We start from the raw sequence: 18,025 nt of genomic DNA, 5'->3' as shown, positions 1-18,025 counted from the left end.
ATTAAAGGATAAGCAAGAGCAATAAGGACGATGTAAAGCAACACAACAATGGTATGATCATGCAAGTAACCTCAAAGTGAGCCATGAAATGTGCTAGCAATTAGTTGAAGATGAGCAAAGCACCAATGAAGAATGAACAACAATGAGTACATCGGTTATGTAGGGTGCAAAATACACAACCTTCATATATATGACCTCAAGGTTTGACAAGGAGAGTTGGGTAGAACTCACAATACTCATCTCCTTAGAGAAACTCTAAAAGCACTTTAGAGATTTAGTATACATACTACTAACACTTGAAAGCCTTCTAAATAGCATATCTAACAAACTTTCAATGGATTCCTAGAATTTATGATCTAAAGAAAATGGATTAAAGATGACAATTTCAAAAGCAAGCATACTTCCTCTTATTAAATCTAGCATTAGTTTTTGAGCCTTGATAACATTTTCTGAATACTTTTAATGGAAATCCATTATATAGGTTTAATGAATGGCAAGATGTTGTTGAAGGAAAACCATTCATAACACATGCAACAAGATCAAACAACTTTTTACTAAACCTTTCATCTTAGTTTTATTGGTTAAAGTAGGGAATAAGCCTTATGCTACTACACTAAGATGGGAAATCATAAACACATGGCATCTTTTCATCATACAACAAGCTTGGAGAAAACTACACAATTCCAATTGATACAAATCTTGTAGTAAATTGGCATAGTTTGAGATCCAAAGGTGATGGCCTAGTAGTTAGCACTTGGGCTCACAATTGTAAGGCTATTAGTTCAAGTCTTGCTAGCTACATTTATTGGTTGGACACCTATGTTCACATGGTGTTTTGTGAAAGCCCAAGCTCTTATTAACTCAAAAGCTCAATTGGTTTTCTTTGTTGGTAGGGTCATTGGGGAGGAGGCCATAGTGCCATCAAGCTTCGATATTCATTTGGCTTGCAAGCTATCCTATTTGCACTTGGGAAAAATGACAATGTGGCTCTTGCTTGCTCTCTCAACTATCAAGAGGGGATGCGCCTTGTTGCATGTGTGTATTATCTAAGTAAAAAAGAATTGGCATGTTTCAAAAGCATAGGTTTGACCCTACAAGATGATGGTTATATTGTTGCACACCAACAAATCGTATAGAATATAACTATGTTTATCTAGAAAATGCCCAAAACACATTGTCAAATTTCATAGTTGATGAGAAGAAATAGTTGCTAGGAACACAATTGTGAATCATAGGAGGCAATAAAAACTTGGAGCATAATAAAATATCACAATCAACTCATTGAATCAGATATGCTAAGCTCATCCCTTGAGGGGACATCGACATTTTATTAGGTGTATGATCATATTGTGAAAACTTTAATCATAATCAAACATTTAGAATAAAGGCCAAAAGTATTAACTTATGTCAAGCTTTTAAAAATCCTTGAAAAACACTAAAATGATTTGTTCTGTATAGTTGATAATCATGTCAAAAGTTTACTTGATGGCTAGCTTCATCCCAAATGGTTGAACAAATGTAACGCTAGAACTTCTCGTTAATGATGTCCACCGATCAATTCTCAAAGGTTCAAAAACATAACAAAACTGCATCTCATATATATATATATATATATATATATATATATATATATATATATATGCGCATATATACAAGTATGTCGGTTCAAACTTGGAGTAAAGTCTTCGTTTTAGAGCATATTGTCGTACATTTTTTGCGATCCTTGTGATGGAGGTAGAATGATTTATCAAAACCCATGGCAGCACATGAAATAAAAGGTACTACGATAGAGGTAGACATCATGAGACAAAGAGTTGAAAAATTTCTCACGGAAGACGATAAGATCACAGTACAAAAAGTCGAGCGAATCTTTTCGGCGAAAGTAGATAAACTAGGAGAGGTTACCCGGAGTATACAAATAAAAAGGTTGAAATGATGACACCCATGTTGAGTTTCCCAGCACTCGTGGAAAACGCGTTGTAGCAAATATAAAAACCTAATTCGAATTTTGGAGGCATTTCTAAAATCTAATTTATATTTTTGGAGGGACTTTAATTTGGACCATGTCATTTGAATTTGCCACTTTCGTGGCAAAATTTTTGTGAATAGTACTGCTTCAAAATTTGAAGCTTTTTGCGGTTCATTTTACCATATGAACCTCGGTCTCTTGTGTTAACTGGGTATTCCAAGCTAAAGCAGATAGATAAGATCCACTACCAGCATCATGCCACATAAACTAGGCCTTAAGGCAAGGCCAATGGCCATTGTGCTCTGCCAAGGGCCCCTTCCCTACACGTATGCCCCAACTGAATTGAATGATGGAGAATTCCACATATGCATGTCATTCTTGCACTTCACAAGTTAAGCATTCACCTAAAGCTGAAGCCTTCCTTGTAAGTACTTTCCCTCTCTTGTACATAAGACTCGGACGCACCTTGATTTGAAACAAATACAAATTTTACTTCATCAGAGAGACCCTTTTTTAAGGTAGTTTCCTTCAGTACAGTGATACCTTCTAACAGGAAGCCTTCAGCAACTTATGTAACGCTTACCCATGAATTGACATTGTTGATGAATTCATTGCAGACTGCTTTTTAAGGCGGGTCTCTTTAGAACTGACCTTTGAGTGGAAGATGAGCTGTGACATATAATGTTGTACCTTTTTCTAATGGAGCATTCAGGATCCTCCAGCATTAGAGAGGCCATTCCTTCGCTTTCAGACTACATATCAGTCTGGCCTGAGAACTGACAATGTTGAAACCAGAGCCGTCCTTTGAAATGATCTTAGACAGATCTAGCCAAACAAAAATTTCCTGCGATTGGATGCCCGACTGTCAGTGCCATTTAAACACCTTTAGGCACATAAAAATCATACTTCAATGAAGATGGGACAAGAGTGGAAATCATACTGAAGTTTTGATTTTCTGCCACATTGACTTGTACAGTTCTCAAAAGAAATATTGAATCAAGGTAAGGTGTATGTGAGGTTCATAAAAGAAATTCATGGTTGTTTTGAGCTTTTCTTTGGAAAGCTCGCTCCTTTTTTTTCCCCCCAAACCACCTAGGACCCATGCCTGTGTCAGACATGCACACACATGCAGATGAACGCCATGTTGGACCCAAAGTGCTTTAATCCTAGGTGGCATGGAACCAATGCACCATGACAAGGAACTGGAGAAGCAACTGCAGTTCTGGATGATCAAGAGGCACATAGATCACAGGGAGACTGTAGGACCATAGCTATGCCTAATGAGTGTCCCCACACAGAAAAAAGAAAGGGTGAGTTGAGCCCACAACCTCCTGTCATGATCCCAAGTCCTAACCACTAGACTACCACTTCAAGGACTGCATAATCAATCTTAGTGATTCTTTCTGGGACGAAGCAGAGGTTCTGGCCATTATTCATGGCATCCAACAGGGCCTACTTGAGGCATTGAGGCATTTGGGATAATAGGCAGCTTGCTGGGTCATGCAGGTCTAGGTCTCAGCTGACATGATACAGATCCCAATAGAAGCATAATGAAACAATGATTAATAAATTCATTGGCATTTACATTCAACAGAATATCAGCTTTAAGAACAAAATATTCCTCAATAAAAATCATGAACTGCGAAAATAAATTTGATTACCATATGCCACTCCATTCCTCATCTTTGACCCTGATCCAAAGCAGATAAGAGTGTTTGTTAAAGCGCTCTCTCTCTCTCTCTCTCTCTCTCTCTCTCTCTCTCTCTCTCATGCACATGTAAAGGTTGGTGAATAAAGAAATAATCAGACATACAGGAGGCTGTTTGGCCAGCATACAAAAAATATATACCCCCCCAACCCCCCTCCCCCCCCCAAACCCCCCCCCCCCCCCCCCCCCCCCCCAAACCAAAAAAAAAAAAAAACAATAATGTGATCAATATGAACATGAATTCTAGAGGCAAAGTCGAACATAAAAACATTAATACTAGTTCAGGGGCTAATAAATGCTCAAGAATACTTGGATGAAAGATTGGCCTAGGCAATTTAATCGTTGGCTAGTACATTTGATTTTTTGAGCAATATTTAATAATTTCTTTAATTTTCAAAATTAATATTTTAAAAATTAATTTAATTAGGATGAAATTGTTGAAAAATGCAATTGGAAGGCTTCACTTGGCAAAACTTGCCCATGCGAGTGAGGGAAAGGCTATTAGAGGCTATTGGAGCCTCATTTCAACATTTTGGAAGTTAGGAGAAGGGAGAGAGTTGCTATTGCAATTTTCCAACCATTGGTGATTAATCCGGTCGTTGGAGGTTGTCAAAGGGCTGCCCCCCAGCTAATTAGGAGGCCATTGGAGGCATGTGGGGCTCTTATTGGTGGTGAGCTATAGTCAATCCGCCATTCATAGTAAGGCATCATTAAATGTTAAACAATTTTGGCAATGAAACTCTAAAATTTCTCTCTCCAGCTTCCTCTCCATTCTCTTACCCAATTCACAGCTTTCCTTAAGAGCTCTCAATCAAATTTAGTCTCACGTGGGTGTAATTTAAGAATTTTTGTTGCTAAACCCTAATTTACAACAAAAATTAGGGTTTACCAATGACCTTGGGAAGATTGCTTAGAAATTGGGGCTTAGTACTTGAAATTTAGCAACAAAATTTCAAGACTATAGAGAATTTCAAGAGGCTAGCTAAGCAACTTTAGTTTTGGGTACAATTTGTCTTCCAAGGAGCAAGTTGAAGGTAAATTCCCAAGCAAACCAAGGGGAAAATTGGTTTAAAGTCCCGTTGCTATGGATAGTAAGATGTGTTGAGGATTGAAGAAGATCAAGTTAGATATTAGTGTACTTCAACTTTTTGCAATATAAGTTAAATAAATACTACTAGGGACGTTAGTTTTTGGGTCAATTGGGTGTCCAATATCCAAGATTAAGTGGTAACATTTGCATTTTCAGTTTGTGTGAATTTTATGCTTGCTGTAATTAGTACTTAATCAGGTTATTTACCACCCTTGCCGAGAAGGAAGGCTAGTTTCAACCACCGGTAATCTTGCATTGTGCACAATAGCACCAGTAGGGAGGCCTTCAATAAGCATGCTCAAGAAAAAAACCCTGCCTTGATATGGGATTTTAAATCTCCATAACTATAGCAGTCTATCATGCCATTTTGTATAGACATCTCTACATGATCACTCCTTTTTAGTCTTTTTGGTACATTATCTCTTCCATTTGTGTATTGTATATTGCATTTGCTGAAAGCTGCTGGAAATCATAAGGGCAGGTGAATCTCCAATCTTGCCAAGGATCAAAGTCCTCAAAATCAAGAAGAGGAATATGCTGTCCAACTTCCTCCTCCAATATAGACTACACCAGCTTGTGATTTCTAAGCATGCAGAATCATTGTTGCAAATGGTGAAAAGAATAGTGTCTTTATTGGTGAGGAATACCAAGATCTCCTACCCTCTATAGATGTAATCATGCAATGTATTCAGCTTCTTTCTGAACAATGATTTATTTGGCTAATGCAACAATCTAGAAATAGCCAACACCTCACATTATAAGGAATTGGCATTCTGTAGACCCTAGTGGGCCCCAATAAGCAAATGATAATAGGTGTTGCCAAGAAGAGATCAAGAGTGATAATAGGTATTTCATTCATTGAGTAGATTTCAAAACATGCCATCAAGAGTCCTACGTATGTATATTGCCACGATTAATCCCCACCTCCTCTATAAAAGCTTTCATAATACCCAACCAAGGGTGTCGCTCCAAACACACGTGGGTGGGTGCTGCTCCAAACATGTCTTGTAAGAGAGCTAATTGAAGAGCCTTGCCTGAAATGATTTCCTTGTTCCTTCCGGAGCATAAATTGAATTGGTAGCACCAATTCATCCAAAAATTTCTAAGTCCCAAGGTAACAATGGTAGGACGAAGGAAATCATACTAATCATAACACTTTAGCACACTTGGGAATCAGCATGCAATTGCCGGACTCGAGTTTCCAATCTACAAATTTATACCTTCTACAACTATACATCAAGTAGTCCAATGAATTGTTAGGTACCATATCCACCCCAATGGATAGCCTAGATGTCTACTAATCATCCCTCTCCGAACAATCCTACCCTACCATCCCAAGACCGTCAAATCTCTTTCCTTGCAACTAATAAGAGTCGATTTTTGCATATCTTATGCAATCCTAATGCTAATCCAAACAAAGCCCAAAAAGCCATATCTCTCTTTTAATTTTTTGGCCATAAATGGTAATTGTATTAATTACTAGAAAACAAAATACAAGCAAGATGTATGACTGGCAATACAAGAGTCACAAGTGAACTATACAATTGACAATGAGACTGAAGTAACTACAATATGCCAAGAAAGTAAATCATCCTTGGGAAGAGTGTTTGCAAACTGAATGATGGTAAATTGCCAATAAAGAAGCGCTCTCAAATGGGCAATGTGATTGCGTACTCCAAAAGAAAAATAAAAACTAAACACATTTTGGATGGTCTAGATATGCCAACAACCCTAGAAATATAGAAAGTGGAATTCAACCTTCACATGTGGCTGCACAAAGTTTGTCAATCATGGCTGTCCAAAAACCTAGTCTTGCAGATGCATTGTGGGTCCAATTGAACGGAGCCAAATAGAAGACAGAAGGGACCATACCTTCCTTGCCACCGGACAAGAAAGAAAGTGATGATGAGAGGTCTCTTCATTGGTAGTACAAAAGAAGCAAGAGCCATTGGAAATATTGTGTCATGACAGTGCAGAAGCAAGAGGAAGACCACCCACCAACATTCCCCAAATAAACATTTTGCATTTGAAAGGGGTTTTGTTAAGCTAGCACACCATCACCACAAATTTTCACCAAGCTTTTCCCTTGTGTATGCCCCAAGTCTGACTACCCTTCAGTGTCAACCAATCCTTATCTCTGATAAGCGAATGGTATATCTGATTCACAGATGCACGGTCTAACAACAATCACCTTTTTGATTTTCTAATCTTGCTGGAGGCTATCTTGATTTAAGGAGGGAAATGCTTGCAAAGCATGCAAGGGCGCTGAAATGGTTTCGCATAAGAGATGATAGCCTTTGGGAACATGAAAAAAACTTTGAACTGATTGGAAGGACATCACAGTGGGTTGCGCGGGCAACGGAAGCACAATGATAATCAGCCCAAGCCTTGAAACAGCCAGCAATTCAGCTTGTAGAGAATTAGCCTACAAGCAATCGGCATCTGGATGCCAAGAAGACTTTGCAAGCACCACTTTCCAAGAATGGACCAAGTGAGTCAGAAGCATGAAAGATTTGAGATGAATAGGCTAATCAACAGTAATAACATGCTTCCATGAGGCTTGGATCTGGATATTCCCATGCAAAATGCTCTGGTCCTCAAGAAACAATCTCATGATAGAAACCTAAGGCTACTGATCAATACACACACCTTCAAACAAAGCCCACCACAGTGCAGTCATGTGAGTCTCCACATCTAAAATAGCTCCACCACCCATTTTTCTTGGTATATAGATATGATTCCAAGAGATCTAAGAAATGACAAATTGCATAGAATACATTTTCCAAGGCATAAAGCGAATAGATTGAGTGATTTCCCACAAACTGGACTTTGGGGAGCAATAGCAAATAATATGGAATCATTGGCACCATGATTGTTTGAGCCACTTTAGGACACACATGGAAAGGCCATGCTTGTGATTTCCAATAGACAAACTTGTTAGCAATACATGTGGAGATCCATTTAAAAAACCTTCTTGGACAAAACATTCATTCCCAAGACTCTTTCTCTCTCTGAATTTTGAATTAATGAATAGAAATATTTACGAAGGGCCTTTTGAGCAACCAGGTAGACTCAAAGACAGATAGAAAATAACACAAGAAGCCAAAATGCTACAAAAACATAGGGCTACAATGATCAAAGAAGAGAATTACAAAGTAGAAAAAATAGGGTGATAAGGATGATTTCCTTACACAAAGTAGCCACTTCTTTGAGGATCACACGAGCAAAGACCATGGAACTAATAACCACCTCTTTGAGGATTATATTAGTAAAGATGAGAGAACTAATTTGGCATTAGAACAATTCTTGAACATAGGTCACATGACTATAGACACCTAAGGTTGAATAAAAAATGAATGCATTCTATGTATGAAAGATGTGCCAAAGACTAGTCCAAGCAGTATATGAAAGAAATGGGTATGCTCTAGCTATAAAGTGGCCGTGGACGACATCTTGCCCAAAACCCAAGCTTATGCATAACTAAATTCCAAACTTAGGAAATGAAACCCTAGACCTATCTAGCAATTGAGAAAGAAATGAAGAGATAAGTAGGAGTCCCATCACATGTGGTACAAAAGACACATCTACCATTTTACATTGTGTGACATCACAACATGTTGGCTATGGGGAGAGCCCCTTGATAAGAAGTCTCCATATAAAAGCTTCTCCTAGTAGGGAAGCTCAAACCTTCACAATTGAAGCAACTGATACGCCACTTAGCTTTAGTATCTTGAAGACCAGACTTTATTTGCTTTCTTACTCACCCAACTCTTATCCTCAACCATCTTATGATAAACTTGATTGGATGATCGCTTTAGGAAATCATTGTAGCGCACGAAAGGCTAGTCTAACTAGAGGGATAAAGGCAAAAATGCAAGCAAACAAGGCACATAGCCAAAGCCATTCCTCCAAGTTGGTCCAAATTAGCATGTAGCCTTGAGGAACCCAAAAATATTGAAAAATAAGGTGGAAAGAATAAACCTGAGACTAACCATGGATGATAGCATCTTGTATAGTTGTGAAACCTAGTCATGCCACCTATTGAGCTTACCATGTTCCATGTGTTGTTTAGACTAGTCAAGCAACTTGGGTGTGATTGACACCTCAATTTGCAATGGGTTAGCTTCCTTTCTAAGTGAGAGGAATGCCAAGTAGTGAAGTCAATGATCTCTTGCCACATGAAGTGTGAAAGAAAGGATTATGGTGTTTGATTTCTGGAGACAAATTTAGCATATGCTACCAAGAGGTATGGATTCTTGTGCCACAATGTGAGATGCCACCTTCCTTGATGAAAGCCATAGCAATGTTCGCCCAAGACTTACCACGAGTGACAACATTCCATATAGTCCTCAAACCTAGTTGTGGCATCCTATTAAATTTACCATTCTCCATGTGCTTATCAAGCTAGTCAAACAAGAAGGGTGTGAAACCTTAGCTTGCAATGGAATAGCTTTCTCTCTAGACTTAGGGGGACATTAAGTAGTGAAGTAAAAATCCCTTGCCACAAGAAGCAATCAAGTGTGAAAGAAGAAAACACTATGACGTTTCGATTTCTTGAGTCAAATTCAGGATATGCCACCAAGAGTATGGATTCTAGTGCTACCATGTGAGATGACAACTTCCTTGATGAAGGCTATAATAGTGTCTACCCAAGCATGATGCTGCCCACAAGGATTGTAATAGGGAAATTTGCAAAGCTTTCATATGAATCTTGACATCCAACAAGCATGCACCACCCAAATTTTTTGGTATGGCAACAAATTGCCAAGAGATATAAACTTGTCATGAATGTGTAAAGACATCCAATTTGGCAATGTTCGAGGGGCCACAACCACTCCAATGGAAATTGGGATATCTCAAGTATCTATTGATCTCTCCCCAAGAAAAAATCCACCATGCCGACCCAAAGCATGATAATCTCCCTTTGTACAATTGAGAAGAATGGACTTGTATGCATTGATTTTGAGGCCCCAAGGCCAAACCAAACAATCTCCAAATGGCCATTGCTCTATCTAGACTGGATTCTCAACCTTGAGAAACATGAATGAATCATCTACAAGGGACTACCCCAAAAACTTAGATCCATAGGACATAGCTAGACCTATAATTTCACCATCAATCACCAACTCATCCACTGGGATAGCATCGATTGAGTCACCAATGCAAACAACGAAGAATTAAGACGGCAACCTTAACAAAGGGATCGAGTGAGACCAACACTCTTTAGTTACTTTCTCATTAAGAGCTATATGCGCCACTCCATCATAACTGATTGTATCTATAAGACATTTAAGGGATAAAACCCATGGAATATATTAATTGTCCAAGAGAGGATCAATTGACATGATCAAAAGCTTTTTGAACATCCATCTAAATCATAACAATCTCTTGACCAGATACTTTGGCATCATCTATCCCCAATTGAATATTCACATTATTTGTGCATAATATCTTGTCACCATTTTGCCTTGGGTGAATCAACTCTAGAAATTCTTTCAAAGCTTGTAAGTAATGCTCTTGGAGAAGATTTTATATAATAATCCCATAATAGAGATGAGTCTTCCTGCAAAGCCTGACGGAAAGAAACCTTTCGTAACAATCTAACACTACAATCCTCCAATCGGATGGCATCTCACTCATTTTGCAAACTTGCCAATAGAGTTGAGCAAGTGGATCCTTGGGCTTATCCACAAAAGCTAAGAATAGTTCATTTGTTTAAGCCATCTCATTCAAGGCTTTTCTTGTGTAGAAGATGGGATAAGGCCTCTACTTATACACAAGGCACATACGCATACATACTTATGCAAACACGTTCTTATCTGATGTTAAATAACACATGAAATGCATGCTTTACGAGAAAAATATATATCAAAGTCAAGTTTTGATTTACCATTCCTCTTTACAGTATAATGTAGATGAATTTGGGCAATAAAACACCTTTAAAAACCTTAGCTTATAGAGATTTTGGATGATAAATAATGACATTTTGTATGAATTAAAACCAACTATTTGTGTTTCGGATCTCTTTTATGGCCAAATTTGCAAAAATTCACTTAAACTAAATTCATTGCCTAAGGGTCAATAATTGCTCAAGGATACTTGGGAAACAAATTGGCCTAGAAAATTTAATTATTGGCTAGTGGAATTATTTTTTAGGGTACTAAAATAATAGTCAAATTATTTTTTAGAATTAATATTTTGAAAATTAATTTGATAAGTTGGATAATTCTGGAAGTTTAGTTTAGAAGGCTCCCACTTGGCAAAACTTGCCCATGTAAGTTTAAGAAAGCTTAGTTGGGATTGAAGGAAAAAGAAAATATTATTTTTGCATTTTGTAGCTATTGAAAAGAGGTGTTGGATTGCTACTGCTTGCTTATGGGGCTATTTTCCAGCCATTAGAGACCATTTTGGTAAAGGCGACTGCATATTCTTGACCCAAGGAAGTTGAAGATTGCAATTGATGCACTTTCTCATAAATATTACAACCTATAATGCTTCCTTTGTTGTTGTGAGTTTATTTGGGGCTAGAAAACTAGGTCAACAACTCAATTTTACAAAATTCTTGCAACAAATTTTTGAATTCTCTCTCTCTCTCTCTCTCTCTCTCTCTCTCTATACAACATTCTCTCTCTTTCTCTAGCCATTTTCTAGCTTTGCTCCCAGTCTTATAGCAATCCATCTATTCGAGGTAGGGATTTTGGTGAAACTTTGTTGTAAACCCTAATTTACAATAAAAATTAGGATTTGACAATGACCTTGGGAAGTACGCTCTTGATTTGAAGGCCTTATACTCGAATTTTTAGAGCAAAAACCAATTTATTTAGTAGGATTCAAAAAGCCAACCAAACAACATTGAATTTGGGGCTAATTTATTTCCCAAGGAGCATAAGTGAAGGCTTATCCCCAAGTAAATCAAGGCGAAAATTCATTTGAAGGCTTACTGGTCATTTATGACAGCAAGAGGCACTTGGATTAGTGGAAGAGATTGAAGAATCTCAATTGTACTCCATCCATTTGCAATACAAAATGAAATATTACAAGGGCACCAAGTTTTGTGGCCAATTGGATGTCGCATGTCTAAGATTAAGTGTGATAAAGTGTGTATTTCATTTCATGTGAAATTTATGCTTGTTGTAATTGTTGATTCATCAGGTCATTACCACCCTCTCTCAAAGGGAAGTCTCGTTTCATGGTTCCATTGTCGGGATACCATCAAATCCCTTGACTTGGTGGGCTTGAGGCGCTTGATTGAAGGTCAAAAGTTTTGCTCTAGTGCTAAAATTGTGTTCAACTGAGCATTTATAGCAAGTCAGTCATCTTACAATGAGATAGAATCAAGTAGTTATGAAGCATCTCAATTTGAAAATGCCCATAATGAAGGGGAAAATGCAATGCCTAATCTTGGAACAGGTTTACAGCATGGACAGCAAGGAGAAAATGTGGTTGTTGACCAAGAAGCAAGTCCTTCAAGGCCAAAAGATGCTAATGACTAGCAAGGAGGTGAAGAATATGATGATGAGTTCAAGGCTTGGTTGAAGCCAATAGTTGACATCTTTGTTCAATTGGCCAAAGATCTTTAGTATGAGAGATTTTTGAATTCTCCCAAAAAGGATAGCAAGGGCAAGAAAAAGATGTCATCTTCAAAGGCCTTTAGGTAGCAAGAGGCTTTCAAAGAATAGCCATTGCAACCTAAAGATGCGTCCAAGGTTCGGGATGAGCAAAAGCAAATGGTACCAGTGGAATTGGATACCCAAATGCAAGACCATCATGAAAGTGCCAATCCAATGGGATTTGGACAGGCCCGGCATGCATGAAATGATGGGCCAGCCAAGATACTTTGTTGGTGGCACTATTTTTCATGCCATGGTGGATCAGGAACCGCATACGGGAATGTATAGCACAACTCCTTATAAGGAGATGCAACAACCAATGCATGGTGTGCAAGGCCCATTGTATCTAGGTACAGTAGGTAATATGCATAATCCCATGTATGGCAGCATTGGCATGATGCGTGGGGTACAAAGTGGCATGTTTGGTAATGTATTTGCACCCCCAAGTGCTTATGGGGATCAAGAAATGAGTACTAGCCATGCAAATGTTTCTTTTAGTGTTGGTCATCATGCAAATACAACAAATGTACCCTTTTTTCAGTAGCCAGTGTACGACAACTTAACTCCGAAAGGGGCAACAAAAGACTATAATGAGGGTGGAAAAGAAGTGAAGTTTGAATCCTTTAGTGGTGCATAGGATGCATTAGGAGGAAACTTTGCCAAATCCTCAAAGATTTGGAAGGTAGCCACTTTCTTGAAGGGGAATGCATTGTAATGGTGGTTCACACTTTTAATGCAAGGTATAACACCATTAACATGGGTACAATTCAGGCAAATGTTTGCATCGAATTGGTTGACTAGTATATTTAAGGTGGACATTATGATAGCTTGGAACAAGCTTGATGCAACACAATGCAACAACTTGGAATAATATAATAAGTTTTGGGGTGCCTTGTTGCTAGTAACTTCTTATCATCTAGTTCCTCTTTATGAGCAAGTGGAAAAGTATGTATGTGGGCTGCCTAAAGGAATCAAGGATTTTTGCATTAAATTCACCCTGTCTAGCATATCTTTGCTCATAGAGACTACTGCTACAATTGATGCTTTGCAAAGATTTGGGCTTCCAAGAGAGTGATGAAAAGGCAAACAAAAAGTTTTCAAAGATTGATATAAAGGGAAGATTTGAAAATAGGGCTGAAAAAAGGCAAAAACAATAGAGTAGACCCTATAAAAGTGCTACACAATGTAGGGAATTAAGGTCTGCAAATAAATGCTTTGTTTGTGAACATGAGGGTGACATGGCTAAGGACCGTGTTCCAATAGGTAGCAAGCTGGAAAATAAATAAATCTAGGGGATCCCAAGGGAAAGAAGCCCAAAACATTAGTTGGATTGGTGCTAGATGTTATTAGTGATCAGCCCAATCATAGTTGCCCTCGTGCGTAGTACGAGCTGGTTCGTACTATACAGTTCATACCGTACCATACCGTACGAATTCATACAAAAAACAAGCTTTTTTTGGTGGTGGTTGTTGGTGGTGGTGGTTTGGGTTGTTGACTGTTGTTGTTGTTGTGGTGGTGGTGATTTTGTAGCCTTGATCGATCAACCAAGAAAGGGGATGGAAGCTTGATTAGACTCCTCATACTTGTTTTGTTATGATTTATCCTAGAGCCAAAGGCCATACATAAGGTATTCAAGCAGTTCCATACATTTCTAATTGATGTCTCATCATTTTTCACAATATGTTAGTGTCATCAATAAATTAATTCAGCACCATTTGAGAATCATCAAGCAGCTTAATCCTATTGATTTTACCTTTGTTCACAGCTCATTTTGCACCACCCAACCCAAAGCATTAGTACACATTGCTAATAAAACTAGGCCAGAGGATAGCTTGGCCTAATGTACCTTCTGAGAGTACACGAATTAGTGAACGTACCATCGGTAGCTACTTTAGCCTTAGCAATGCCAAACAAAACCATAACAAAATTCATAAATCTTTTACCAAAACCTTTGGTGGTTTGTTTGGTAATTGTTGGTCTCACAGGTCATTTTGGCCTCTTGTAGACGTTAATAAAGCATCTCATGTCATTTCATCTCTCTCTCTCTCTCTCTCTCTCTCTCTCTCTCTCTCTCTCTCTCTCAACCTTCTCTCTCAAGCATACATGCCTCTTATTTGTATGATCATTCATGTACGATGTATCCACTCCTATGTATATACTCTTAAGTTGTAGTGCATGTTGCGCATGCGGCATATGCCATATAGGTTTTGGCGTGTTACCCTCAAGCATTCATCTTATATACTCCAATAGCATTGCTATTTAGACTTTAAACATCTGTTCTATCATCTATAGTTCAAAATAATGAAGTTAATTTTTTTTTCGTACTAATATCGTACTGTACCTTATAAAATCTTAAGGTACCATTTAGTACCGTATTTTGTCGTACCGTACCGTACCATACTTTTCATACTTGACAACTATGAGCCCAATGATGATGTATTGAGTTATGTTGAGTGTGGGGCAAAATCAGAGATTAGTATACATTGATCTTCTTTGATTATGGGGCATGAGCCAACTTTATCTCCACAAACATGATAGCTCGTCTAGACATAAGAGAGGATGAGATGGGACTCATGGGAGAAGTTGGTATGGCATGCAAAGGCAATGCAAAGCCTATTACACCGCTCATTGTGAAACTTCGTTTGCACATTCAAGGATATGTGGACAACGAAGAGTTTTTCATTGCACCGCTTGAGGGTTGTGATGTCTTACTTGGTATGCCTTGGTGCCATTGTGTGCATGCGGTGATTGATTCACATGCTAAAGTGATCACTATTCAACAAAAGGGAAAGGCCCATACTTTGGATGTAAAGTTAAAAGGGGAATCTGTCCCTGTTATATCGGCTACTGCCATTTCTAAGTAATGAAAATCACTTTTTAGCATACTCGAATTTCACTAAGAATAAGGTTGATAATAAAAATATCGCAGAGATGTCTTAGTTAGAGAAGGATCACATTTCATTTCTGAAAACATATGTTGATTACTTCCCTCAATCACTTTTGAGGTAGCCACTATCTAAAAGGTTGGAAGATCGTAGCATAGATCATATCCCTAGAAGTAGCCCTCCGAACAAGCCACCCTATAGGGTAAGTGCAACCTAGGAGGAGGAGATGAGTTAGATGAATGAGTTGTTTGGAAAAGGGTTGGTTCCGATCCCTCAAATTGATGATGTTATAGACAGATTGTAGGGGTAGTCATATTTAGCTGTATTGATTTGAAAAGTGGATATCATCAGATTCACATTAGACAAGAGGATGTGTCTAAGAGAGATTTAGAACATCTTTTGGATTGTACAAGTTTCTTATTATGCCTTTTGGACTTACAAATGCTTTTGCCACATTTAATCAGATGATGGATTGCATCTTCAAGCCACATAGGGCATTTATGAACACTTTCTTTGATGACATGATTGTCTATTCAGAGAATGAGACAGAGCGTAGAAATCATTTGAACATAGTGTTCAATAAGTTGGTAAGCACACCTTGGTTATAAATGACAAGAAGAGAGTTTTCCTTGCATGAGATCCACTTTATTGTGTTGGTTAATGGCATTTGTATGGATCCTGTAAAGGTTGAGGCAATATGTTCATGGCCACCTTTGAAGAATGTGCACAAGATTTACACCTTTTTGGATCTATGTTCCTTTTATAGAAAGTATGTGCACAGCTTTGTTGCAGTTGCATCTCCATTGCATGCTTTGTAAAAGAAGGATATGTTTTCAAAGTGGACAGCAATGGAAATTTTAGCATTTGAATGAGTTTTTTGAAGCCTATGTTGCTAGTCTGGTGAACCCTTGGTAGACACGTGCCAATAGGTTCAGGAGAATGGAATTATGCCTCCTTGATGGAAGGTGGGAGTCATTGAGCTGATTTTGAAAATGCCGTCACCCTCAATGTTGAAACATTGGTGGCAAATTTCTTTGATGGAATCTATATATAAATTTTTCTCTAAAGCCATGGCTAAAAGCCTCCACAAGCACCTCCCTAGACTTGTGCACCCTAATCAATATGAATTTATCAAGTGTGAGCTAGTCCTTAGCAGATGACACGTTCATGATTCTCAAAGTAGAACAAGAGGACCTTCACAAGGCATTGGATGTATGGAAGCTTTTTGGGCAAGCCTTTGGTTTTCATATCAATGCAGCCAAATCTTGGAGAGAGAGAAAGAAAGAAAGCTCTATTAACGTCTCTAGAAGGCTAGGATGGCCCATGAGACCATAACCAATACAACTCGTATCATCATCTCTCATCAGACAATTTTTTTTAAAAAATGTCTAGATCTACATGATAAACTAAAATGAGAAATGAAAAATAAGGAAAGAGTATAGAGTACCTCCCTCTCAGTCTATGGAGTCCACCAAAAGTCTGCCAGCTATCTCTAACTGAGTCAGCGTAGTAATCTTCGTCTGTAGCGAGCAATCGTGGCATGAATGTGTCGCATATAAGCATGCCTAAATTGTCAAGTAGGTACCCTAGGGCATCATGCTTTGCATAAAGCTGTAGCTCTATCTTCTATGATGCCACCTGATGATGTCCCTCGATGGCGCCTGTCAGTAGTAGGAGATGCAGAGTCTAAGGTGGTAGTGGCCGGGGGGTTAGATATAATAAAAAAGTTTGTAACTACTCTCTGGAGGGGTGGATGTGGTTGGGATTGGCTACGATCTCGTGACAATGCTACTCTACACCGTTGCAGCTCCAATAAGAAAAGACCCAACATCTCTGGGTCCTCATAGTTTATCACCCGTCTCAATGGTCCAAAGCCCTTCTTAAAGATGCAATGATAATAGCCTTGGATATCATAGTATATTGTATATCTACAAATGAATGAGAGAGAGAGAGAGAGAGAGAGAGAGAGAGAGAGAGAGAGAGAGAGATTTACGAAAAGAGAGAGAGAGAGAGAGAGAGAGATCACTGAGAAAGCTTACAAAGTTTGGTCGGTTCATGATGGATCAAGAGAAAGTTTTAATTTGGAGGTTTCTCATTGGGGATTTGGCCACTAGCACTATGCTGCACGTCTGAAAGATACCAAACGTAGATATATATTTTGTACTACTTGTGATGAGACACATGCTCATCTTTTCATTTCTTGCCCTATTGCCAAATAAGTGTGGGACTTCATCTCCAAAGCCTAGACCTCAATGATAGGTTAGTCTGTTCTTGGATTCTAGGCAAGTACCCTTCCATGGCTAGGCTACAGTCTCGCCATCCTTGTCTCTTTCAATTCATGCGATGGACTGGCCTTTGCCACATTTGGCAAACTTGCAATGCTTTTATCTTTGATTCGTCCTTGAATATCGGTGGCCTTGTGGGACGAGTGCGAGACTCGCTTTTATGGTAGTTTTCTTCTAAAATTTCAATTGGCCTTATAATTGGAGAGGTAGCTGCTCCATACATGGATAATGTTCGCTCGGCCCCAATCGTGTCTTCTTGATGATACCCCTCATTGGTTCCTATGGAAAGCTGCTTGATAGCCTTTTAGGGACTTTTTATTTTTGTAGATGTTCTTCTAATAGCTTTTTGCCTTCATGTGTGTTGTTGCCTCATTGGCCTAAAGGCCTGATGTAAATATTTCCATACATTAATTTAAACTTTTTCATGAAAGGGGGGAGAGAAAGAAAGAAAGATATATTAACGCCTACATAAGGCCAA

At 38.5% G+C, this 18,025-nt stretch overlaps 1 protein-coding gene across 3 annotated transcripts in view; it reads right to left on the bottom strand.

Annotated features, from left to right (window-relative positions):
• Positions 1-1,744: 1,744 nt before the first annotated feature.
• Positions 1,745-18,025, bottom strand: part of LOC148025356 (adenylate kinase family protein) — a 174,725-nt gene continuing 158,444 nt past the window's right edge. The window contains exons 17-18 of one of the 3 annotated variants that reach the window (XM_087692416.1): positions 3,631-3,660; positions 1,745-2,813 (exon numbers count right to left, since the gene is read on the bottom strand). In XM_087692416.1, coding sequence (XP_087548542.1) covers positions 2,795-2,813; positions 3,631-3,660 — 49 coding nt within the window. In that variant the 3' untranslated portion in view covers positions 1,745-2,794. The remainder of the gene's footprint in view (positions 2,814-3,630; positions 3,661-18,025) is intronic. The other 2 variants (XM_087692417.1, XM_087692415.1) reach the window with 2 other exon arrangements.

This window comes from Lygodium microphyllum, chromosome 14 (genome assembly GCF_053477565.2).
Source record: "Lygodium microphyllum isolate KBCC chromosome 14, Lygodium_microphyllum_v1.1.10, whole genome shotgun sequence".
In the NCBI taxonomy this organism is placed as follows: domain Eukaryota; kingdom Viridiplantae; phylum Streptophyta; class Polypodiopsida; order Schizaeales; family Lygodiaceae; genus Lygodium; species Lygodium microphyllum.
This window is presented reverse-complemented; position numbering and strand designations above follow the sequence as displayed.